This window comes from Linepithema humile, chromosome 2, assembly GCF_040581485.1.
Source record: "Linepithema humile isolate Giens D197 chromosome 2, Lhum_UNIL_v1.0, whole genome shotgun sequence".
In the NCBI taxonomy this organism is placed as follows: Eukaryota; Metazoa; Arthropoda; class Insecta; order Hymenoptera; family Formicidae; genus Linepithema; species Linepithema humile.
This window is the reverse complement of record NC_090129.1, coordinates 30,102,121-30,125,699: the sequence shown is the minus strand read 5'-3', so window position 1 is coordinate 30,125,699 and position 23,579 is coordinate 30,102,121. Positions and strand designations below refer to the sequence as shown.

At 39.2% G+C, this 23,579-nt stretch overlaps 4 protein-coding genes across 9 annotated transcripts in view; 2 read left to right on the top strand and 2 right to left on the bottom strand.

The window, feature by feature from the left end:
• Nucleotides 1-3,981: 3,981 nt before the first annotated feature.
• On the bottom strand, nt 3,982-8,425 carry Mlc1 (Myosin light chain alkali). Of its 2 annotated transcripts, XM_012366061.2 has the most exons (6): nt 8,292-8,425; nt 7,919-7,946; nt 6,471-6,779; nt 6,061-6,147; nt 5,393-5,460; nt 3,982-4,497 (listed from the first exon to the last, which is right to left on the bottom strand). In XM_012366061.2, exons 1-5 carry the CDS (start codon nt 8,292-8,294, stop codon nt 5,429-5,431), a joined length of 459 nt encoding a protein of 152 aa, XP_012221484.1. In that variant the 5' UTR covers nt 8,295-8,425; the 3' UTR covers nt 3,982-4,497; nt 5,393-5,428. The 2 variants fall into 2 exon arrangements, with proteins under 2 accessions (XP_012221484.1, XP_067205287.1); XM_067349186.1 differs by lacking the exon at nt 5,393-5,460.
• On the bottom strand, nt 8,403-10,928 carry LOC105671635 (uncharacterized). 2 transcript variants are annotated; one of them, XR_010888452.1, is made up of 4 exons: nt 10,761-10,928; nt 10,299-10,513; nt 8,630-9,757; nt 8,403-8,542 (listed from the first exon to the last, which is right to left on the bottom strand). XR_010888452.1 is itself a non-coding variant. In XM_012365932.2 (3 exons), exons 1-3 carry the CDS (start codon nt 10,852-10,854, stop codon nt 9,053-9,055), a joined length of 1,014 nt encoding a protein of 337 aa, XP_012221355.1. In that variant the 5' UTR covers nt 10,855-10,928; the 3' UTR covers nt 8,556-9,052. The 2 variants fall into 2 exon arrangements, 1 of the variants encoding a protein (XP_012221355.1); XM_012365932.2 differs by lacking the exon at nt 8,403-8,542 and having other exon boundaries at nt 8,556-9,757.
• A 664-nt stretch (nt 10,929-11,592) lies between these two features.
• On the top strand, nt 11,593-14,991 carry LOC136997813 (uncharacterized). Its single transcript, XM_067349147.1, has 2 exons — nt 11,593-11,731; nt 11,803-14,991. Exons 1-2 carry the CDS (start codon nt 11,712-11,714, stop codon nt 14,597-14,599), a joined length of 2,817 nt encoding a protein of 938 aa, XP_067205248.1. The 5' UTR covers nt 11,593-11,711; the 3' UTR covers nt 14,600-14,991.
• A 220-nt stretch (nt 14,992-15,211) lies between these two features.
• unc80 (unc80, NALCN channel complex subunit) overlaps nt 15,212-23,579 on the top strand; it is a 28,485-nt gene continuing 20,117 nt past the window's right edge. For all 4 annotated transcript variants that reach the window (XM_067349139.1, XM_067349140.1, XM_067349138.1 and 1 more), the window contains exons 1-18: nt 15,212-15,659; nt 15,771-15,873; nt 16,001-16,049; nt 16,936-16,962; nt 17,688-17,708; nt 17,910-18,055; nt 18,137-18,284; nt 18,366-18,603; nt 18,774-18,847; nt 18,923-19,012; nt 19,084-19,161; nt 19,229-19,368; nt 19,570-19,827; nt 20,134-20,309; nt 20,378-20,553; nt 20,921-21,072; nt 22,096-22,125; nt 23,427-23,556. In XM_067349139.1, the coding sequence (XP_067205240.1) occupies nt 15,788-15,873; nt 16,001-16,049; nt 16,936-16,962; nt 17,688-17,708; nt 17,910-18,055; nt 18,137-18,284; nt 18,366-18,603; nt 18,774-18,847; nt 18,923-19,012; nt 19,084-19,161; nt 19,229-19,368; nt 19,570-19,827; nt 20,134-20,309; nt 20,378-20,553; nt 20,921-21,072; nt 22,096-22,125; nt 23,427-23,556 (2,019 nt within the window). In that variant the 5' untranslated portion in view covers nt 15,212-15,659; nt 15,771-15,787. The remainder of the gene's footprint in view (nt 15,660-15,770; nt 15,874-16,000; nt 16,050-16,935; nt 16,963-17,687; nt 17,709-17,909; nt 18,056-18,136; nt 18,285-18,365; nt 18,604-18,773; nt 18,848-18,922; nt 19,013-19,083; nt 19,162-19,228; nt 19,369-19,569; nt 19,828-20,133; nt 20,310-20,377; nt 20,554-20,920; nt 21,073-22,095; nt 22,126-23,426; nt 23,557-23,579) is intronic.

The following is a 23,579-nucleotide window of genomic DNA, read 5'->3' as shown; positions in this document are numbered from 1 at the left end:
CTGGATCTGTCCGTATCCGGAAGTGGCGGACAAACAGCGGATGCCTGTCCGCCCAAAGCGTCGTCCCATTCGAGAATGCGGCGACACGGTCATCCGATTAAAGTCCCGATCGTAACTCCGTCATCGGAGGCGAGTCCTGGCAATTCCGGCAATTACACGCCCACGAAACATCGTTAGCTCATTGACGCTCATCAATTTCCTAATTGGCCGATAAGCGTCATTCTCGTTGCGCCGATTTTTCTGCTCCGTTTGCCGCGAGAAGCGAAGACGCATTCAGAGCTCACGTACGGAGTTCGACGATCCGTGCGACGAGCCTTCGATCACTCATATCGCGACTTTGCATCCACGTTTGCATTGCGATAAAAAGCCGACGAGTTACGACCGGCGTCCGGGAATAAAAATTCACCGCGGCTCACGGAAAGCGGCGCGCGATCGCTCGCGTGATCGTTATTCACCGTCAAGACCTTGAGGACCCATTTAACGTAGGTCGGTTCTGATTTACGGTAAATTGCGGCGTAAGCATCGCCAAGCCGCTTAATAACCGCAGGGTCACGTTACTTCCTCGTTCGCGGAGAAATACAAGAGGCATACAATGCGCTGAATTTTCCGAGCGAATATCTTTCGTTTTAATAATCGTTGCATCATGCATCATTAAGATGTCAAGTCGCGACGTTTCAGACAACGGCGGAAAGAATTGGCGGATTTTGCAGGGTACATTGTGCCAGGCAGCGAGACTGCTGTCGGACGTTTTATCGACAGCGATAAACGAAAGTCTCAGCATTTCTCCCACGGTCGCGCGTGACGATTTTTATATCGCAATTGATTCCGGCAGAAGGTATCAATTGCGCGGTGGAGAGAGCACGATTAAGAGCGTAAGTAGCGGTTAAAAAAGCTTCCCAGTCGTAAGGCCGGCTACATTACACGTTGGATTTTCTCATCGCTTCGAGTATAATGCCCCCAGACGTTGAGGCCATCGTACAGTCTTCCTCATAAATCTATGCAAGAGTCGTAATGATACTTATCCAGGTTCCCATACAACCGCCGCTTTCCGATCCCTTCAATAATTAATGCCTACTTATACACATAAGTGCGCATGCACTTCACATAATACGTTCTCGAGATTCGTGAGCAGCGGTTCGCGTATCACAAATAGATTGAATTGATATAAGCACAATTGACAAAGTATTCACTGTGTTATCGTTCGTGTATTTACATAATCATGTATCTTATATATAATTGCATAGCATATGCAATTCCGGGATAGCATGTTAAATCGGCTCTACATTGTGTATCATATTTCTCTTATCTCTTATCAATAAAAGCGCGTTTTATCTTTTCGTGATAGTCGGTGATACCTCGATATTACGAATCTCCATTTGTGAATTAATGAATGCAAATATGAATTTTTCACAGGCAATTTTGCATGTCGCAGAATGTTTCTCGTGTATCGTTTCATACAAAAATACTCATTCACCGATATGCGCGACACGTTTTCGTCAGACGTTTCGTCAGCGATCAATGGAAGTGCTTGTTGCTGTTCACAAGTGGCGATATTAATTTTCAGTGTGCACTGAAGTAGAGTGACCGCGATAAAAAATCAAAAGTAAGTGATATATATCTTTCCTCGTTCAATGTTTGTAACAGTTATGCGATAAATAAAAATATATGTTTGTATATTTTTTAGAAAAAAAATTTATATTTTTATTCAACCAGGAATCGGGAAACACTGAATTGTGCGTAGTACTTCGAAAGCGAAGTCCTATACGTGACAAATTCACGAGCTATTCCGATGCAACCTTGTAAGCACGATGTAATATGGATGATATGTTGTGATGTAACGAATTGAAGATTATAGCTTGCAGCAAATGATACAGAAGTTAACAAAAAAAGTATAAGAAGTTATTGACAAAAGGTTTAAATAAGTAGGAAAATAATCTTTCTAAATTAATCTGTGTCGATTAATTAAAAAAAATTCAAATATAACTTATTTATTCCACAGAATTTTTTATTCGGATAAATCAATAACGTATCGTAGGAGAAACTGACCATAGATGTTTCTAGAAAGCTAACGGGTGAGGCTGTTCTACAGATTTATAACATTTAATACGAATCTGTTTGTTTTCAGAATAATTCTGCTCTGTGGAAGGAAATTCAATGAACCAGAAATTATTCACATTCAGTTTTAACGAGCGTTTAAGCTCCGAAAGGATGACATCAAGTTATCTGTCAAACGCTGATATTATTGTCCCCAATATCGCAATACACACGCGTTTTCCCAGACCGCACCCGGCAGATCGCACGGCGAATCAGCATCGCGTTTCGTCCTGTCGCGGCTCACGCAGCTCGCGTTAATCGCGTGAGAGGATCAGTGGCGCGCGGAACAATGTGCGAAGCGGAAAAGCGCGATTTTTCCGCCGCGAGATTTCTACCGCGCGTCGGGTCAAAATGGCGGAACGCGCACCGCGGCTGCTCCAATCGGTGGCCTCCGTGGACCACCGTCGACCTCAAGGTTGTCGGTTGCGAAAATAAACGTCGCCGCGAAGGTACCGCGTGCTCGCGCGAGACGGGACCAACCTGTTTGCTGCGCGCCGCTCTGATACAGCCTGCCACCGGCGTCCTGCTTCACCTGGACGTCCGTCATCCTCGCGGCGCAATCTAGGCGGGGTGGTTTGTCTACTCCGGAGATTGATCTTTCCTCTCGGCACTCCGCGTCAAGCACTCCGACTACGACGTCGCGCGCCCGCGCGTTACGCCGACGACTACGTGGTCAGTCCGTGACTACGCGCGCACGTAAATAAATACGCGAGGACGAGGTAAACGAGCTGCGATGACAACCCCGGTGACGGCGATTTCGCTGATGACTCGGAAAAACACGCGACGCTTACGACGTGTTTGAAGCGACTGACTCGACCTCCGCAGCTGCCGTCGCCACCGCCGCCGCTGCCGCCGCCGCCGGCGGCTCGCCGGGACCGGAGCGGAGGCCCCACGCCTGCCTGTATCCCTGTACGCGAAGCCTGCCGAGCGCGTACGAACGTACCGTGCTCGTCCACCCACGACAAGCCATCGTCAGGCGTTCTATCATCGGGCCAGGTATGATGACGACGCACGACAACCGGAGAGATTGTGCGCGATTGAAACCCGCGCCTGGCGGCTGCACGCGAGATTTATCGATCGAACTCTCCCGCTCGCTACTCTCCCGCTCGCTCGGGATGCTGAAGAGATGTGTGTCACGGTAGGCTGCATCGGCTGGATTAGCGACTTTTCTCAATTTGTGAAATTCAGCCAGCAGAAATTATTTGGACTCGATCCAAGCTAATTTATGAATTGTCTCATTACATGTGGACATACAAATTTTTTATCATTTCAGATTTTATCTTATTAAATCTTATAGTTTTACGCAGACGTCATTTTTATTGATTTCAACTTTGTCTTTTAAGTTTAAGAAAACTTTTCAATAGTCTTCGAATACTTATAATTATCTAGCAATAATTTAGATAGTTCTTTTAAAGTTTGAAGTTCTATGCGAATAATTAATGATGCAATTGTATTTCATTGCATTACTGAAATCTACAGAAATAGATGACTATGCTATTATCATGTTTTGTGGAATGCGTGGAAGGACGTGATTCAACATACTAATGCGGTTTTTAAATAGATTTCGACTGTGACAAACTTTATTGTCTGTGTTTCTCACGCGATCATTTAAGTAGAGCAAGAAAATGTCAGTCAGACAAAAATAGCCAGACTTATCTAGCGACGTTGCAAAAAGTCTATATCTGATGGCCTTTAACATTATATTATAACAGTAACCAATATAATATAAGATAATAATAATATACAATATAACAATAACTAGGTCGTCTTACGAAATGTTACGCGGTCTTACGATAAATAACGCGGAAAGAAATTATTATGAAATTTACAAGACGGCTAAAGAGCAGAAAATAGGCGGGTCTGTTTCAAAAATAATAACGCACAATAGACGACTTTTAATCCTCTCCGATAATTCGAGAGGAACGATTTATTACAGTAACAGTAAGAAGTAAATTAACACCGACCGTTTCATTCGACTTTGTACAATGTTGCTACATTATTAGAAGATATTTTACATTCCTGTATATTCAACGTGTATCGCAACAGTGTATGAAACCGAATCAATTAACGATATTGCATGCGTTCGAGATGAAATGTTGAATTTTTTTGTACTCGATATTCGTAGATTTTTTGCTTCTCTTTCGATAAAATGCTGTTGGCGTCTCGACGGTGCTGATATCAGGATCGCGTATTGCGGATTACGTGCAAATTGTCAGGTGGGTCCTCGCGTGGGTGCGCGACGTGATCGAGCGGAGGGACGAAAAGTGTGGCGAATGTGACGAGCGAATATGGCAAGTGTGTCCTTCGTTGATGTGGAGCGGATAGTTGTTGACGGCGATCATCTTACTGTTCATTAATCGTCGGCACCTGCTGCCGCTTTTTCACACAGTCTACGAAGGAACGCTGCGAACAAAGTGTTGTTGTTAGTATATTTTTCACGTAGATAAAATGCAAACATACCGAGACAAATGATTAAGCGTTTTTATAAAGTTGATAAACGTACATTTAAAGGCAGAGATCGAAAATTAGTCTGCATGAAACTGTTTGTAAATGCTAGACAATTTAGTCCTATTATTCAGATATAGGCAGTCAATGTTCCGTTTTGTGCTGCCGTGCTGACTTTTCTTAATAGCTAAGCAAGAGAAGCGACAGACATGTAGATGTATAATAAGCATTAATAATTTGCATATAATGACCAGGATGCAAGGAATTTTGAAAATTAAAAGTTGCTCTTACAGCAAAAGCATACGTGTAGAAAAGAAGATAATTTATATATAAGATATATAATATGAATATAATTATATGTTTTCCATTTTAAATAATTGACAATCGCGAAATTTAAATAAAAAAGTAAATTATAAAAATTTACACAGAATGTATTGTAGATAATCTTTTATTATATAAATTTTTAGTTCTAATATTTAGTTTGCAAGATTCTTTACTTATTTTATTTCAGATAATTTAATGATCTCGTCGAGTCATCGACCTCGTGCGCGAGCAAACCTTCGTACGTGTTTCTGCGCGAGAAGCGGGTTATCGATTTCAGCATCCCTGTTGAGCTGCAGCGTTGCGTCCTATAAATTCTGGAATATGTTCAACGAGAAGAAGCGGATGGAACGATGTTAATAAATACAAAGAGAAAGAGAGAGAGAGAGAGAGAGAGGCAGAGAGAGAGAGAGAGAGAGAAAGAGAGAGAGACAAAGAGATAGAAAGACAAAGAGACGTAGAGGCACAGAGACAGTCGAAGCGAAGAAGTGACGGACAAACATTGGAGTCTCGTACTGGACAATGTACTCACGATGGATGATCATTGTCTCGACAACACCTTGACCGCTTACAACAGCACCATCATCTTCTTCAAGAAGGCTGCGAAACACAAAAATGTGGAAGTGTCAAACAATGGGAAGGGAGTGAATTAAATCCGGAGGAAAGTTCGCGGAGTATGTCGGAGTCGCCTCTTTACGTTGCCGGAAGTAATTAAGGGGCTATACATCACGAATAGGGGATATTACGATGGGGGTCTTTCAACTGTACTTGCAAGATATACGAAAGTGTTTTCAGCTCTAACAAACCAGACTCGGGAACTTACAGAATAGATAGGGGTTTTAACAATATTTTTTACACTAAAGTGTTTTCAGCTCTAGCAAACCAGACTCGGGAACTTGCGGAATAGATAGGGGTTTTAACAATATTTTTTACACTAAAGTGTTTTCAGCTCTAGCAAACCAGACTCGGGGACTTACAGAATAAACAGGGGTTTGAACAATATTTTTTACACTAAAGTGTTTTCAGCTCTAGCAAACCAGACTCGTGGACTTACAGAATAGATGGGGGTTTTAACAATAATTTTTACACTAACTATACTGTTGTATATGTTGTGACTCACGGGTGCAGAGGTGATTTAACACTCTTTGTCTAATTGAGGGGGACGCAATCAATTTCTGGAACTCATGAGTCGATACTTACGGGCATAGGGGATGAAACCGTCTTCGTCTTCGGGGTCCATGCAGTCCCTGATTACTTCGTCGCATTCCGCATCAGTGAGACGCTCACCTGCGATAAGGTTATTTATAATTTCTTGAAAGCAGATGTTTTTAAATTATTATTTTTTGTTTACAGCAAATGCATATAATAAATATGTATAAACGGTTTTCAGGTCATAAAAATAAATATAATTTAAAGATGCTTTTTCATAAAATTGCATATAGAAATGAAAGAAGTTGTCTACCGGAATTCTTTGTAATTAGCGTATAATAAAATTTTTGACAAATAATTTGTCATATTTAGGGAAATAATGATAGAAATGAAGTATGGACACTTGTTGAATTAAAACTCTTTCTTATGTTTCTATAATAATTTGTAAAAGATGATCATACCAAGCGACATAAGCGTGTGAGACAATTCCGCGCCGAGCATAGTTCCGTTTTCCTGTTTGTCGTACAGCTTCAAACACTCCAAGAAGTCCTCGTAACACCCTTGTTCTTTGTCTTTTTTGCACTGGCTGAAGATTGGCAGGAATTCGTCAAGTTTTAGTTTCTTTTCGCCCTTCTTCTTTGTGCCGCCCAACTTCTCAATAGTTGCATTTGTGGGGTTCAAGTTCAACGCGCGGAGAACATTACCAAGGTCAACTGCATCGATGACGTTGGTGCCATCAGTATCGTAAATGGAGAAAGCGAATTCTGCCTCTTTTCAATAAAATAAATAATTTTTTATGTTATTTTTTTCAAGTATACAGCAACAGATATCTTTGCGGATGCGTTTGGCGACGATTAGACGTGCTCATTTTTTACGTTAAATGTAATAACTGAATAAGTAAAAATGTTCGTGATATACTTTTCTACCATCAGCCATAGATATTTGGTTTATGTGTTAAATATGTGAGGTGCGAAATCTGGGTTAATACCAGTCGGCAGGCGCGGAGTATCACGGTGCGTACCTAGTTCAAAAATATTGTTCTATTTTGGGTGGCGGCAACCCCCACTAACCCGCCGATTGAGGAACTCGCTGGTGGAAGTAGTGGGTCAGATTACCCCCGCCGAACCATATAAGAACAGCCTACCAACCTATTTTTGACATGCTACCGAACGGTTGCATCCTTCTATCCGATGAGCCGTTATGTAACGCCGAAAAAATGACGATATTCGCGATCACACGAGCAAATTGAAAATTTGGTAAAGGAAAATTTGCATGTTATGATTTATTTTATTGAATTAATTACTAATATCCGCGAAAATTTAATACAAAAAGTATTATTTTAAAAAATTTTTAATTTTTGTGTTAAATAGATTGTATTTGTTTGTTATAGAAACAGATATTTAATTATTTAATATCAAAACGCGCAAACAATATATGTTTAAAAACCCATCTTTGGTTTTAAAGAAATCAAATGCTTTTTTATCTTCTATAAGTATTTTTTTTTAAATAATCCAACTTAAGTGTAGAATAAAATAAATATTTTTAAAGATAAATGTATTAATCAAATTTTTCTTTTGCAATCATTGATATTGTGATTTTAACGTTGACATTTGGTTTTGGCATTAGCGAGTAATATAATTTGGCACGAAATTTACTATCAATTTTAATAGGAATAAAAGTTTTAGATTTTTCTGTCGAAACTTCTTTCACACTTTCCTCTAGTAGTATCACGCACGAGTTGAAAATTACGAAACTACTAATACAGAGTCACTTATAGTTCGTTTTATAGTTCACTTATAGTTTGCGCGCGTGATTGCGATGTAAATTGGTAAATTTATTTTTGTTAATTATTTCCATATGGTTTGCTCACTGAAATATGAGAAAACTATTTACAGATTGCTTTACTCACTTTCGACGTCTTTGCCGCTGAGGTCTGCCTGAAATATAAAATTTTTCATTAAATTAAAACGTTATACATTTTGGTAAGTTGGTTGTTTATCATTAATTTAATTAATTTATTATTAAACGTAATCTGATTAAAACTGAATTGAAAGATTAATGAATTTATTATTATTTGAAAGCAATCCAGTCGACAATATTAAAAAAATTTTAAACATAAATTATAAGATGATGAAAATATATTGAACTTTATAAAATTGGAATTATATAACTAGAATTATAAAATAATTGTTAGCAAGAAAATTACAGAACACGAATAAAGACTTCAGAAACAAATCTTCAGCCTCAAGAAAGGAAAAATCGGCGAATGTATCGAGACTCACCATTGTCGATCGTCTGGTGCTAGTGGATGCTAACCGAACGAAGCGTGAACCAGAAGTGGTACCGTGTGTTACCAAATTTACTCATTTTATTTCAGCAGATGTCGCTGTGATCAAGATACAGCGGATGCTGAGGTCCAGGTTTCGACAAGAAGTTTCACGGTCCGGATCGGCGCCGGGCATGGCAACGCCGCGGTCCAAAAACAGTTCGAGATGCGACGAGAGGCGAGAGTTGGCCGGTGCGCCTCTTCCTGCTACGATAAATGGGATTACGATATATGTCGACACGACGACATTCTTATGTCAGAGCTGCCAGATCCGCAGTGTGAAAGCAAAAATACCTTCGGCCTTCAGCGTCACATCAAATTCTGCAATTATTGCTCCTTTTATTCCCTGCTGAATCGTTTAAACTATCGCAATAAACACGACACGCAAATATGAGATCGTCAGATGCTATATTTTACAGAATTTTGTGGGTTCTTCAACAATGTGGATGAAACGCTTGGCATGATTATCATCTAGAAATATACAGAGTCTGATTCACACGTTGCGTTTAAGCCGCAAAAGATGCCGAAGTTACGGGAGGCTGGATACGGGTCGGTTATTTTTACCCGCTGGATTTGCGAACAGGCAGCGGAGTGCAGCGGGTAAAAATGAGGGGAGCATGATTCCCTTTTAAAAATGCACGACTTAAAAGGGTGTTCCTTTGTCGTCATTGCGCTTAAAGTAGATCGCGTAAGTAACGTTTCATCCGGAACGCCGCGTCAATTCTTCCGGTGGCCGAAAGTGGTGCGGAGGAATTTTCTCAATCTGTCGCCGAAGCCTCTCTTCTTTTTCCTCGTTATTTCGCTTAACGTCTTTCGTTTCTCCGCGTCGTCCGCGGGTAAAATCTGCTCCATCGCGGCGTCGTCGCGCGGCCGTTTCAACGTCGAGCTCGACTCGCGCTTCTCGATTTGGATCTCTTCAAGACCGGTGTCTCTCGAGGCGGACGCCACGTGCTGACTCGAATGACACCTCAGTTCCTCGTTGTGCTTCAGCTCGACGACGCGGAAGCGACCGATCGATTCGCTGCGAAGCGCCTCCGTCGCGATCTCGCGCGCATTGCCCTCGATAGTCCTGATGAGTTGCTCCTCCTTCTCCTCCCAAACGGCGATGCGATCCTTGCTGGTCGAGTCCAAAGGCGCGTCATTCTTGGAACAGGCCGCCGCCGTCTTGTTTTCCAACTGCTCGATCAGCTGGTGCAGCAGGCCGGCGGACACGCTGGTTGCTTCGCCGACCGTGTCGCTCTCCTTCTCTTTCTGGATCGTTTTCTGCGGCTCCGTTGGCTCGGCCGGAGACTCGTGGATCGCCGCTGGTGTAATCCGGCGCGTGTCGCCTTGACCCTGAGACGCGCGCTGAGTTTCAGCGATGTCGGCCGACGTTGGGTTCGCCGGTGATACGCCGTCGACGTTACACGCGGCGCATTTCACCTGTTCGAGCGAGGACAGGTGAATGTCTCGTGAGTAAACGTCTTCGTATCATAACATACGCAGGGAACAGGCACGCGTGGAATTAATGCGGCGTAGAAGCGACTCTAGAGCAAATTGCGATTATATTGCACACGCGAGACCTTTCGCACGTGATTGTCGTGTAAATGCAACTATCCGGTTTACTTAGAACAGTCTGCATTGAAGTGAGTATTGTAACTTTTAAAAGAATTTTATTTTGCAAAATTTAATTGTAATTGTTTAATTGTAATTTTATTTAATTATTCTTACTCTTGCAGAAGTTTATATAATTATAAACTTATTTCAGAAGTAAAATATTCTACATTTGAAAAATGAGATAGTCGTTTACTTTTTCCATAAAATAAGAAAGCAGTTTTATCTTATTCTGGTTTAACTTATTAAAAGTTTTAGTACCATCTTTCTTGAGCTAAATAAAGATTAATGATTATAACAGTCGCCAGAGATTGTGCTTGAACAACAATGTCTCGAAAAGGTTTTCATTCATACAGCTGCATCCAATTACCTGTTTTTCCAACGCTAACAATGAAGGCGACAGTACGTAACGCGAATCTCCAATCTGTATGTCGCGCAGGTCGCGAACTATTTTCGCAATTAGTTCCATTTCTTCGGCCTTGCTGTAATTTTTGTGTGTGCATTCGTACGCTTGAGATGCGTCGTTTACGAATTCCAATTGGGCATTGTCTGTTTCCTCATCAATGCGCGGTCCCCAGGATTTTTCTATGTACAATGACAGTTTGTACTTGTGTTTAATATTATAATTATTTAAATATCTATATATTTACGCAATTATCTTTATGTGCGATAATTATCAATCACGTGTCACATGTTGCTTGCATTTATCACACAGAAAATCTTGCTATTATGAAGCAACATGCATTTATCGATGAACAACATCGACGTGTACAACACGTTGCTATTCAACGCGCCGTTACATTTACGAAACTCGCAGACGCTTATATCTTACCATCCTGTGTGTCGCGATCTATAACGTCCAGAACTTCTACCATTATCTTGTCTAACAGCCCTCTTGCAAATGCCTCTGCCATGATCTGAGGCATTCTTACAAAGGGCAGCCTCTTTCACGCATCGTCTATGATGGGACGCAAGACAGTCATTTTTTTACATTTCCATGAGCGTAAACTCGATATCGATTATACGCGATTATTTGCGATATGTAGTTATTTCTAGTTTCCACAGAGATTTTATTTTGTTCGTTGTATAAAGAGTGACACTTTTTTATCTGCTCAAATGCTGAATTTTAATTATTTTTTCAAACATTCCAAGCAAATCTTTATGTTTTAAATTATTAATATAATGGAGTAATATAAAAATATTTAAAATTTAATCAAGATAGTTTTATTTTATATATTGACTATAATGTTATAATTGTTATAATTGTATGTTTTATTAATTTAGATAATATATCACAATACTTTAAGTCTAAAATCTCGATTTTAAGTTGTTTTAATAAATAAGTTTTTAAGATTATCTTAAAAAAATTTTGATACATAAAAAGATAAAAATACTATCATAACAGAAAAAGTGAAATTAGTCAAAAATTCGAGATACAGGATTTAGGATTTAAGATATCGATATATTTATATAATTGTATGTTAAAGAGAATATCGATATATTTATATAATTGTATGTTAAAGAGAATGCTTAAGATATAAACGTGAGTAATGCGAGTAGTCGCAAAACCATGCGAGACTTATGAGCGAAATATTTAAATAGCAAATTTCATGTTAATCTTGTGAAACTTTATTTATAACCTACACGCAGTATGTAAATAATTATAACTTTGATAAATGTTTTAAAACTGCATGTCAATAATCTAAATTTAATTAATGCAGATAAGAACGGAATAAATCGATGAAAATGTATTGTTCTCTAGGAACCATTTCGATGGCGACGAATGAATATGAAACGTAATTGGTAATAAAAAATCACTTGTCAGACAAAATCTACATAATAATAAATCCAATAATAATTTATCAAACATTTAGCTCTGCGGAATATGCAAATGATGAACTCGATCTTCTGCTAGAGGTCAACGTAGAAGAGGATGTATCATCGAGAAGATCCTTGAATAAATTTTACGTATCGTCGGACATGGCTCATGGTGATGTATGGAAAATAACGATAGCTCCACCCCAAATTACATCTTCGAATTACACAATAACACCTTCCACGAGAACTTTAAGCACCATAAGCGAATATGAGAGCAAACGAGATTTGTGTGATCCGTTCGATGAAAAAGAGAAAACTGAGAACACGTATCAAAACGTAAAAAGATCGGAAATTGTTTCATCATCTCCTACCTATCAGAAATTGAATCATGATTATTCGGGCCATTCTTGCAGCTTGGATAAACGGTTGATCCCTGCATTATGCGAGGATAGAAAAGAATTGGACGATCGAACGGATGAGAAAATAAGTAAAGAAGATACGCTTTCTAAAATATGTGGAGACACGAGTAACGCGCTTTTCATTGAATTAGGAGCGGCTTGTAAAGTTCTCGAATTTATTACAGATTCGGATTCTAATGTTTCTTCAGTGACTAACAGTCGCTGTAACGAGATTTCGAGAACATTGCGACGTGTGTTAACGCAACGTCGCAGCAAAAAGTTAGAGGATTTTCTCTCAAAGGATTCTTCCTTGTACAAATGCGAACGTTGCGGGGTAATAAGTATGCTGAGATCACGTTTTGCCACTGAAAGAGTTAAAGAAAATAGAACAAAAACCAAACATGATATTGTATCAGCTGAGCGCGACTGCACTAATAATGAACAGAATAATGAAGAACCAGAGATTTCAATAAGCGATGTAGAGAACAATGTGCAATCAAGAATATTTGTTAATGGCTCTGAAATGAATCGCCGGACTAAATACAAAAACGAATCGCACGGAACTGAATCATTGCCAATTAACGAACGCGCTTACGTAATAAAGAGCTGTATTGAAAGTTCAAAAAGAGTTAATAATGTTTCCGAGAGAAAAACCGATGTTAAAATTAAAAATAAATCTCACTTTAATAATAACGTTCTTAAAAGATTATTTATCGATTTTAAAAATAATAAAGAGTACAACAGCACTTCACAAAATAATTATTCGTGTAATTACGAACCTTCAACGGTGATGAAAGCCTACGCTGACAAGGAAGAAATTGTGAGAAAGATTTCGTACGAACCTAAATTGCAAATTGATGATTCACTGGCGGGTGATTGGCGCACAAAGAGTGTACAAAAAATCCAAGGTTTGCAACGATTGTTCGAGAAGCGCAAGGATATGTATTCCACTATCGATACTGTGAAATATTTGGCACGTGGCCAATTTACGTCGCTAGATAAGGAAGAAGATCTCTTTTCCAAGATGCAAGAAGGACGCTGCATTCGTGTAGAAGATGCGAGAAAAAGACAGAGTTCCATTTTATATGGCAGTCGGGACGATTATCCTCAACGCGATTCAGGATTCTGGTTGTTCGACGAGTCGGGACATTTATCTGAAATAGATGAGTACTTACCGATGCTTAAAGTGAACAATAATAGAAAGAACATTATGCGACATTCTGATACGAGAGAGAAGAAAAAGAAAATAGTGGACAGCTGGTCTGATTGTACGGAAAAGGATTCTTTGGAAGATTGCACTGTTTTAGGGCGAAGAAGAGAAAGTAATACAACTTTTAGCTCGTCCTCCGCCGAGAATTTGATACACGAATGGATGGGGTCTCTGGATAAAAAAGATGAGATAAATAACACAGACGGAGACACTCCCCGAGGTCGTAGATTAGTTTCGTCAAGACCCTCTCTAGATATCGCACGACATGTCAGAGCTGAAATTGCAAGGGATAGAATTTCTGATAACGCGCAAAAGTCGATGCGCGAGCCACGAACGCACGAATCGAATTTTCTCGCTCGACTATCGCCAGAAACACGAAGGAAGTTCTATCATGTTATTCAAAAAATGCTGTCATTAAATTCCGCCGAAGATCTCATGTTTTATTGCGAAAGATGTTTAACAACCGATGTGTTGAACGGTAAAAAATTATTGCATTCCAAATCTACGGATGGCACATTTGTTCGTTGTAATAAATTGTTCACGGTAGACAAGGAGAGGACAAATATTTGCGCGGATGATTATATTCCGACTAAATTGTCTGCGGAAGATAAGAATTGTCGGAGGCGAGATAATTCTGTAAACACGCGCAGCCGCGACTCGGACGTATCTAAAGATTCCGTCAAAATTTCTCACGAAAATATGACTACTCCCGCTTCTTTCGACAAATCAAGGCAAGGAAAAATGGAATCCGCGGACAATTTTGCGAGAAAAATCGCACGACGAATTATTTACAGAGATGAATCGTTAAAAGATGTCGTTGGCGATGAGCACACAACGGCGGAAATTTTGCGGATTTACCGCGAAATTCTCGCGAACAGCGGAGATATGGACTGGGACAGTTTCCGGGCGCTGGTCGACATCTTGCATCCTGGACAAAGAGAATTATGGCGCGATGTATGTAGAGCGATCAGCGAAGAAGCGGAAGGAGTGGACGGCAATACGGAAGTTTGTATAGAGATCAGCCCGGTGACAAACCCCGAAGACGCTCCGAAGACAGGCGGCATAATGGCATGTACACGCGAGATGGTGTTCGAGTTGGATATGACGTTGAAGGACGTGGAGGGTTTTCTCAACAAAAGACCGCGTCCTACCCAAGAGCGTCTTGACATACATAAGAACGCCGGCGAAGCTATTACGGATTGGGACCGCGGTGGGCGGGAGGCGATTTCTAAGCAGGCTCGTTAGTTGCGTTCCGATGACATTCGGGTACGTATCGTGCGCTTCAGTATCGATTTTCTTCAAGCATCATTGTCCATCGTTATCTCTCCGACACTCTCTTTTTCTCGTTCCCGTGGCATTTTCATATATAATATTCATACGTTAAACGACCGTAGCCTTTTAGCCGCAGTCTCTTTACTACTCGCCACGAAAGCTAGCGTTATCGCACTCCGCTGCGCTGCAAGAAATGAATTATCGATACACGGTGTCGATCATTTATCATAATTGAATGGTGCACACCCCGGCTCGATACGGGAGGGTAAATTGCGCGTTCTTCGCCAGTCATTGCTCCGCGGAAGATGGCCTCGCCCATCGTCATATCGGGCGAGTAAACGACTACGTTGGGCTAGGTGGGTAAATGGGTTGGTAGGGACGCGACGCGCGGTGCGGCGCGGCGCGGCGCGTCGCGAGGGGTGGGCTGCCACCCGTAGGGGTGGTCCAGCAGCAGCAGATTCCAGGGCTGATCGATGGAACGACCGGCGCATTGGATTTTCCGCACGCGCATTCACCGTCCCACAGTCGCGAGGACGGGGGCGCGTAGAACGCGTTCTCTTCAGTTACACGCTATCCCGGCGCCGGGGTGTATACACAGCTTCGCGTCGCGCGAGGCACCTGCAGGGTATGACGGAAGTGTGTTACTAGGCCGAGTGGCACGTGATACATTTCTTCGCGCGCGGCGCTCTTTACTCCTCGGTGATCTTCGACATGCCCGGCGTCGGTGTCTTCCGGCGGCTGCGTCCGACACGCGAGTGCACCTAAAGCGGACCGGATAATAATCACGCGCGATGACTCGCCCCGCCGCGGCGAGGAATACGCTTCGCTCGTAACACTCGGTTCAAAGTGTGTGAATCTCGCGTGCGGGCAGACGCGAGGTCTTTCCATTCCGGAGTTACTCGCGAGCGTACGCCTTCGATGTTTCCCGATCGGGAATTGATCCACTGGCTGGTGGAGTGCTGCTGGCTCCGCCGAGGGTGTGTGCACGACGTAAACGTATAGTACTTAAAGACGGAAGGATCTGTTTTGCGAGGTGAGACACGTGGCAGCGATGGCAGCACTACCGATATCGGAATAAATCAGTTCTGTGTTTGATTAATTAAGCCACTCGATCGCGTCAATGCGCGATCCTGAAACATTTCAGTGTTGTCTGGAGCAGTCATGGATAAACGACGGTCCTTGGATGGTGGCTTGCAGGAGTATCCTTTGCCTATCCCGGTTCAGATGTTCCTTTGGCGGCATATAAGGTCAGCTGACTGCACGGAACCATTTTCTATTGTTTTTATAGAACACAGTAACGTGCTCATCTGTAAATAAGCGTCTCTCTTCGTCTGCAAATCAGCGTCTCACCCTGTCTTGCTTTTTTTTTTTCAGGCCATTTATTCGAGCTAAGCTAGGAAAACTCCACGAGGCATCTTGCACGGTAACAATTTTGACTCAATCATTATTTTAAATATCTCTTAGACTGAGAGAAAAAGCAAAAGAAAATTGCCTCAGACGTTAGAGATACTTAAATCGTAATTACAAAAATGCGAGAATGCCTTTTTCACACGTTCAATACTGCGAGCAAGATTCGTCGGTCGGATTGAATACTTCGCGACCGCTTGTTCCTGAGAGCCGCGTGTTCCCAATATTATCGATCCCAAGGCACCGATCCGATCGGGCGGCTATTTAAATCGCGGACACACACACGCTTTCGCTCTACCACAGAGGAACTTTTCTTTCTTCCGGTTTCCGCTTTCGTGATCGTCTTCTGTCGAAATTGTTGTGCTTTTTGTCAAGGGCCTGCTTCATATATTCTATGTGAGTCTGCTCTATTTCGTAGTTTCGTTTTACAGTACGTCGTTCGTTAGCGCGCAATTAATTTGTTAAGAAGAACAACATGATTGCGCGGAAGTATGTATATTAATTTACGATTTTGTATACATGTTTTTCTACAAAATTATTTGTAGATAAACCGCAAAGATCTTAGAATTTAAATATACGTATTAATTAATGATTGATGGATGTTTATTTTTTTAAATTAAAAAACCGGAATAATTTCTGACAAATTTAATCAATATGTGATTTATCCTTCTCATTGCTATTCTACGTACATTTTAAATTGTTTTACATAATCTAAATTGTATTTTAAATACTAAAAGCGTTTGTGTCTGTCCCTATTCGCGACGGTTTTATGTAACAATATAACGGCAATGTAACGTATAATTGAGCGTATCGTCCTGTCAGTCCTACGTTACGCAATACCTGCTTTACTCGCATTAACAAAATGTCCTCTCCACGCGGCCGCCTCCACGTGTCACCTGCAGTTCTGTCAACACGCGCCAGGCCATCATGTAAGTTGGCTCGCCCGTTTAATGCCTGCCTGCAAGCTCGCACGCAAGCCTGCTTTTATTATTTTGCGTTCGATGCACTGTTTGTGGTTTTATCATTTTCGCATCTTCCGGAATGCATGATAAACTTGTACAGACGAAAATACAGCGTAACGATCTTTTCAAGAAACTTATATAGTAATGTTTCTATCATCATATATTATTAAAACGACTAGAAACTTAGATTATATTAGATATTTTTTAATTAATTATATAATATCTCTATTATATTTTATATGGTATTTATCTTTCACATAGGACAAAATACTAGTGCAAATTTTCTAACACAAGAATGAAATGCAGTAGAATGTGAATTTAATTAGACGTTCGATATTAAATTATCTCATTTTTAATTTTAATACTCACAATTAGTGATTTCCAATAATTAAGTTTTACAAATTCATAAAATTTTTACGTTATTGTAAATTAGTACACGAACGCACTTCATTATTATAATTGAATCCATTTACGTCAGTATCTTTATTACAAGTAAACAATACATAATTTATTATTCATCAAATTGAACATTTCACTTAGCTTTGCTCGAAGCCTGTTGCAAAAATTGATTATTTTAATTTATTTATCCTGTTGACCTGATTTTTTTGTTCGTTTCGTGTAATATTTTATGAAGATTTATTTTATGAAGATTAATATTGTTCGTTCTTCTCATTCCCGAAATGCTTGCACAGGAAATGAAGGAAGCATGCTCGGTCAGTATAAAAACTCTATAAAAAATATATAAAAGTGTAAAAATCAATATTATTACGTCGATAGCAAGACAAGTTATTTTTTATGTTTATTTCAAGATTATCGATGCGCTCCAAATTCATAGCTACGATAAAGTTACATTGTCGATAATGCTAAAGAGCAACAAAGCTTCTTTTGAAACATTTTTTTGCTTTTTTCTATAGTGCCTTGAGAGGGTTTTGGTGCAGAATCTTCACAATGATCTGACACCCTCGTTGAGCGAGATATTGAGCAGTGTGCCACGCTGGCGTTTAATCCAAGCCGCTCTTCCTTACGTTCTCCATGCTGCGTCCAGTCTCTTGCACAATAGGTGAGCCATAGTGAGTAGCATTTAGTTTTCAGTTTGCTTCCTCGAATTTTCACGCGAAAGTCGTCGTCGTTAATCTTTTAGGAAGGATTTTCAGAGTCTCGGATCGATGGAAACAACGCTTCTTTACATTCTTCACTGGATACTCTTGGATTCGGCCGAAGAATGCGCCGAGAACGAAGCCGACCCTCCAAATCCTTTTTTCTATTTATTTCCAATACCAACTATGACCGTAAGTTGTTGAGATCCTCCGTTTTCATGCGGTTTGATGGAACATAAATCGTCATAATAATGATTCTTTTTCTCGGTCCAGCTCTTCGTTTACTTGTTCGCGCCCCTATGCAATCATTTAAAGGACATCGACTTCAAAACGAATTTACGGTTAGAGAACGGCCTAAAAATATGGTCCGCTATGTACGAATGTCGGCATCCGGATGCATCTTGCTTCACGGCGCATTGTCGTGCCAAGCCACGTCTTTTTTGGAGCAGCCAATCCTTCAAATCAACCGCCAAGCATCACATGTTGTCAGATGACGTTTTCGTTGGAGGAAGTGAGTCCGCTTTGATCATCTAAAATTGTCAAGTTTTCATAGACTAAATCTCTGCAACATTACATTAAAATATTTATCATCGTTTAACAACGTTGCCGTCATATTTAATTCAAAGTCTGTTTCGTTTTTCTTCATTTCGTTGCTTTTCCGTTCAATTGAACATTATTCAGATATCGAAAGTCCACCTAGCCAATCGTTTTCGGATCAGGGCGCCCCACCATCTTCCAAAGTAATTGACGATGATGTGAGTTTAAAAAGTCAAATAAGTGTTATCGGAATTTTTCTACAAGCGTAAATAATTTTGCATAAATATGATCAGCAACAGAGTACGTGGATATCGTCGCCGAAGGACAAAATTTTCCCGGAAACCATTCCCGAAGAAAGTTCAGGCGCCGAGGATGAACATGTGGTAAGTTGTGCGATTGTCATGAATATTAATCACAGATTATACGATAAATAATTTATTTTCCGTTGCGCCAGGTAATATTCAGATTACCATCTTTGAGCGACTCGGAGAGGATGCTTGATGGGGTAAAAGAAGTTTCTACCATATTCGCAGTGAGTTACACGAGGTAATGTCTCGAGACTGGGCGCGGAGCAAATAATATTTTTGTGGCTACCGCAGGGTGAGGCCAGCATCTTTCACGTCGCGATGGGCAGGACGAGCAGCTCGTCGAGGTCTACGCTGACGATAGAGCAGGTCACGGCGATTTCTGGACTGGACACGTGCAAGCAGTATAATGGAAAAAGCACTACAAAAAGCGGGTTGGCTAAATTCCTCAATTTCATATTAATTTCAGTTAATTTTTATGCTAAACGCTTTTCAATTAAAAGAAAATTTTAATAAAATAGGATCCTTTGATTTTCATAGCTTGATAAATGCTACTTTAGTTTCATTTACTTAGATTTTCGACGAAATTACTCGTTACTTAGAGATTCATTAAAGAGAATGACATTCTCGATTAGAGGTACGGACAAAGAGAAGAAGGAGAAAGCTTCCAAGACGGAGAAGGAAGTGCAGGAAACCTCGAAATCGCGTGGCAGCTTCTCAGTTCAACGTCAATCTGGTGATGCAACAGCGACGGAGCACACTACCGGTTCTATAGCCATCGATCCGGACATTCGTGCGGCAACATTTCTGGATGTAGCTACATTGAGATGTCTATTTGTGACTCAATGGCAGGAAGAAGGTGTATTTTGGGCTCTTCAATTCTTGTATCACCGGTTAGTTGTTTCATGCAATTAGAATTAATGCTATTTCGTTAAAATTTAATACATTATTTTAAAATAAACCTTCCCGAGAAAAAATGGTGTAATATGGTCAGATGTAAATATATATAATTAGTTATGAAAAGATCTAATAACATATGTAATTTTATATGATCATATAAAATTCAGATCTTTTCATAATTAATTGTATATATTTACATCTGACCAATTATACCATTTTTTCTCGGGTTAAACATTAAATTGGTTAATTAAATGTTAATTAAACATTGTTAAATTTATTTCTTTTACAATATGCTGTAGACTGCGAAGAATTAACGAGGAAAGTTCGGTGCAACAAATGCCGCGTCGTCGTAGCAACTCTCTGCCCATACCGAAAATTGAGATCTCGATTTATCAAAGTCCCGAGAGCAAGAAGAAGGATGTATTGAAGGACTTTATAGAGGTGCCCGACACGCGCGATGTTTCTCTGCTGACCGGTATGTATTTATTCTAATTTCCGAATTTCTTCTTCTTTTTCTGTGTCTCACATTGGTTACATTTTCAGAAACATCTACAGGCCACGAAGGCGATTCAAGCCATACGAGACGCGCCAGCGAGAAGTCGAAAAAGCGTATGAAGATGGCTGATCTTAAGGCCTTCGTGGAGACAAAACTGCTTTCGAAGTCGGAGAAGGCGCTTGAGAAGATTGGGCAGGACGAACCTAAGATGTTATTTGAGCAGGTTAGCGAGTGCTTTGACTGCTTGAACGTAATGATAAAAAAATAATGAGTTACGATTTTTTTTTGTGGTTTTATTAGCTAATATAATAATATTATTATGTATTTTATATATTTACTAGAACAATACAGACGCGCGCTACGCGCGCGCACTTATTATAGTAATTTAATAATTATAAAATCTAAATATTTTAATCAATTTTTTTTATTTTAAATAACCGTCAAAATAACCTTCGCTCTCAATCTATTAAACTATCAGAATAATCGCGATAACCAGTGTCGCGGAAAAGCATCAACAATACTTTTGATACATTCGAGTATCGGATCTTTCATGCCTTTTTTAAGAGTGGATCTATAACATTTATTTCTAGGAATGTCACAGAAGTCTCGATACCGGAGACGATCATCTGACCAACGTCACGAGACCAACGTCTACTAGTTCAAAGATTTTTGAAGCGAAGGACGTTGATCACATAAAGCATCCTACGAACCTGATCAAAGGGAAGAGTATGCCAAGTTTAAGGTAGGCGTTGCTAAAAGAAAATAGCAGTAGAGAATTTTTACTTTATATGATTTTTTTCTCTAACTTTTGTCTTCTTCGTTCGCACGTGGATACGCGCATTTTCATGACGATCTATTATTAGACTTAATGATTCCAATTTCTATTCTATTATTCTCTTTTTTCAACATTTCTATAATTCGTATTATTATGCTTTTTTAATTCATTGCAGATGAGCATAGTTTTGCTTGATTAAAATTCTCGAATAAGCTTAAAAAACAAATGTATTTACGGCGCTTATTTACGCGCGAACGCTTTTCCGTAGGCTAGTTTAAGAAGCTAAATTATCACATCTATATCTTAATTAATAACAATTATAGCCAGGAGGAACCATAGCTAGTTGTGCTTAGGTTGTACGCAATAACAAATGAACGTTTTCTTAGAGCAAGAATTTCTTACGGGTATAGAACGGGTATAAAACGAGAATGATCATTATTGGGTTGTATACAAATAAACTTCACGATATTTTTATGATTCAATATCATAGTAAACAGATTTTGAGCATGTTCCCAATTTCTGATTGCAGTTTTATATTTGTTAAATACAGAATTATGTATTTAGAAAATATATTTTTGTTAAATATATAATTAAATTCAAAATTGAATTTAATACAAAATTAAATACAGAACTTGATAAAAAATAATTTCTGTCTACAACCCAACACTGATGAGCTTAATGATGTTTCCGACCATAAATTGGGTGTGCAATACAATCTATGTCGCTATTTTTCTCGCTTTATAGCAAACTTCTTAGGATTAAATGTGATTTGATGTTTCTCTGTTAAAGTAGAAATAATTGTTTACTTAAAACAATTTATACTTATTAAACGTTAGACCCAATTGGCCTGATATATGGTCCGACCATAACAATTAATCCAACGCTTAACTATTGATAAGCCTTATCGTAATACTTATGCGTAATGGTCTTTCTCTGTGTGTGTCTCTTTTCTCTCTCTCGTTCGCCCTTTCACCCCGAACTCGTGCTCAGCTGCTTGATTAACGAGCTGACCGCGGGAGGGTAAGTCATCAACGTCACTCGGAGGAAGTTCCGTACTGCAGCTCGGTTCACACGCTTCTTTTACGAGCTTCCTGCTTTCGGTAGGGCGCACATTTACCCTCCCCTTAAATACACACCGAGATTCAGTCGCATCGGCACCTCAATAATCCATGAAGGCACATGAGGCACATCATCGGCCAATCCTTTTTACAATACTTTGTTAACAATTGCTTCTGTTTTCAGTTATATTAACATGTGATTTCATTTTTTGATCATTTGTATTTTATTGATCCTGTTGTGCAGGAAAGTTTCTGCTGCTATAATTTATTTACACATGTGAAAGGATAATTTTCTAACTTTTACATTAATGTATCTCGATCTTAAACGTCAGATTTTAAATAATTATTGTTTTTTGAATAAAATTATTTAACAATTCACTTATTAAGATTATCCAGAATTTAAATTTTTTTCGTTTTTGACATATTGATTCTAATTTCATTATTTATGATAGTCGACCATACGTATTGTACGCTACACTCAATTATAATTATATCATGCACTGATTAAAAATCATAACTAAAGTTAATACATTCCCTCTAGTATTGCTTTTTTAATCTATATATTGCTTTATATTCCATCATAGATTTTCCCATTTATTATATAAATAATAAAAAAAAATTACGTACATTGTAGAATTCGTCGCCGCATTTCGCAAATTTATGCATGTTGTATAATGATATAAATGATAAAAAGTTGAAATGACGTTGCCCTTCACTAATTTAAAGTCTGTAATAAAGATATATTTTTTGTTTTTTAATTTAGAAATAAAATATAATGTTGAATTGATTCAAATCAATTAAATTAACATTTAATTGTGTAATAGTTCAGTATTTTTAAAAGTTTTGTTACCAATAATAAACTAAGGATGCATTTTTTACATAAAAATTTTATCAATTTTAAATAAATATTTGTGCAAATATAAATTATAATATTATCAATATAAATTAGAATAATATTTAATTTTTGACGACTAAAATCTAAATTTTTTATCTGAAGTTTTTTAGAAAATATTTTTTATATTAATTATGTATTAATTTTTAATTTGTGAAATTGGTAATCGTCAATATATTGGGCAACGTTGATACGAAAAATCGTTAAAAATCATTAAGCATGTATTGACGGAATGACAGGCGCACGATCGTAGATCGAGATCATAACGATAAAAGCGTAGTGCTTGATTAGGGCTCTTACATTGGCAAATGGCATGAGGATCTTTAATGGCACTCTATCAAATTGTCTTTCTGATCTACGCTGTTTTATAGGTACATGGGCGACACTCGCATCGAGAGAAAGCAGAGCCGATTTTATAGCCAATCTTACACCGCACCAAATCCTATCATCACCGTCACGGAACATACACCAACTCCATCACCCGATTATATGAAGCGGCAGGTAAGAAACTTGCGATTCTCTAA

What these genes read in the sequence shown, in the direction of transcription:
- LOC136997813 (XM_067349147.1), top strand. Translation starts at nt 11,712, where the DNA reads ATGAATATGAAACGTAATTG. An exon ending in ATGAATATGAAACGTAATTG is followed by an intron (nt 11,732 to 11,802) that starts GTAATAAAAAAT and finishes TCAAACATTTAG; the next exon opens with CTCTGCGGAATATGCAAATG.
- Mlc1 (XM_067349186.1), bottom strand. An exon ending in TCACACGCTTATGTCGCTTG is followed by an intron (nt 6,148 to 6,470) that starts GTATGATCATCT and finishes ACCTTATCGCAG; the next exon opens with GTGAGCGTCTCACTGATGCG. An exon ending in CGGTTTCATCCCCTATGCCC is followed by an intron (nt 4,498 to 6,060) that starts GTAAGTATCGAC and finishes CTTTGTTCGCAG; the next exon opens with CGTTCCTTCGTAGACTGTGT.
- LOC105671635 (XM_012365932.2), bottom strand. Translation starts at nt 10,854, where the DNA reads ATGCCTCAGATCATGGCAGAGGCATTTGCAAGAGGGCTGTTAGACAAG. An exon ending in AGATCGCGACACACAGGATG is followed by an intron (nt 10,514 to 10,760) that starts GTAAGATATAAG and finishes CATTGTACATAG; the next exon opens with AAAAATCCTGGGGACCGCGC. An exon ending in TGTTAGCGTTGGAAAAACAG is followed by an intron (nt 9,758 to 10,298) that starts GTAATTGGATGC and finishes TCGCTCGAACAG; the next exon opens with GTGAAATGCGCCGCGTGTAA.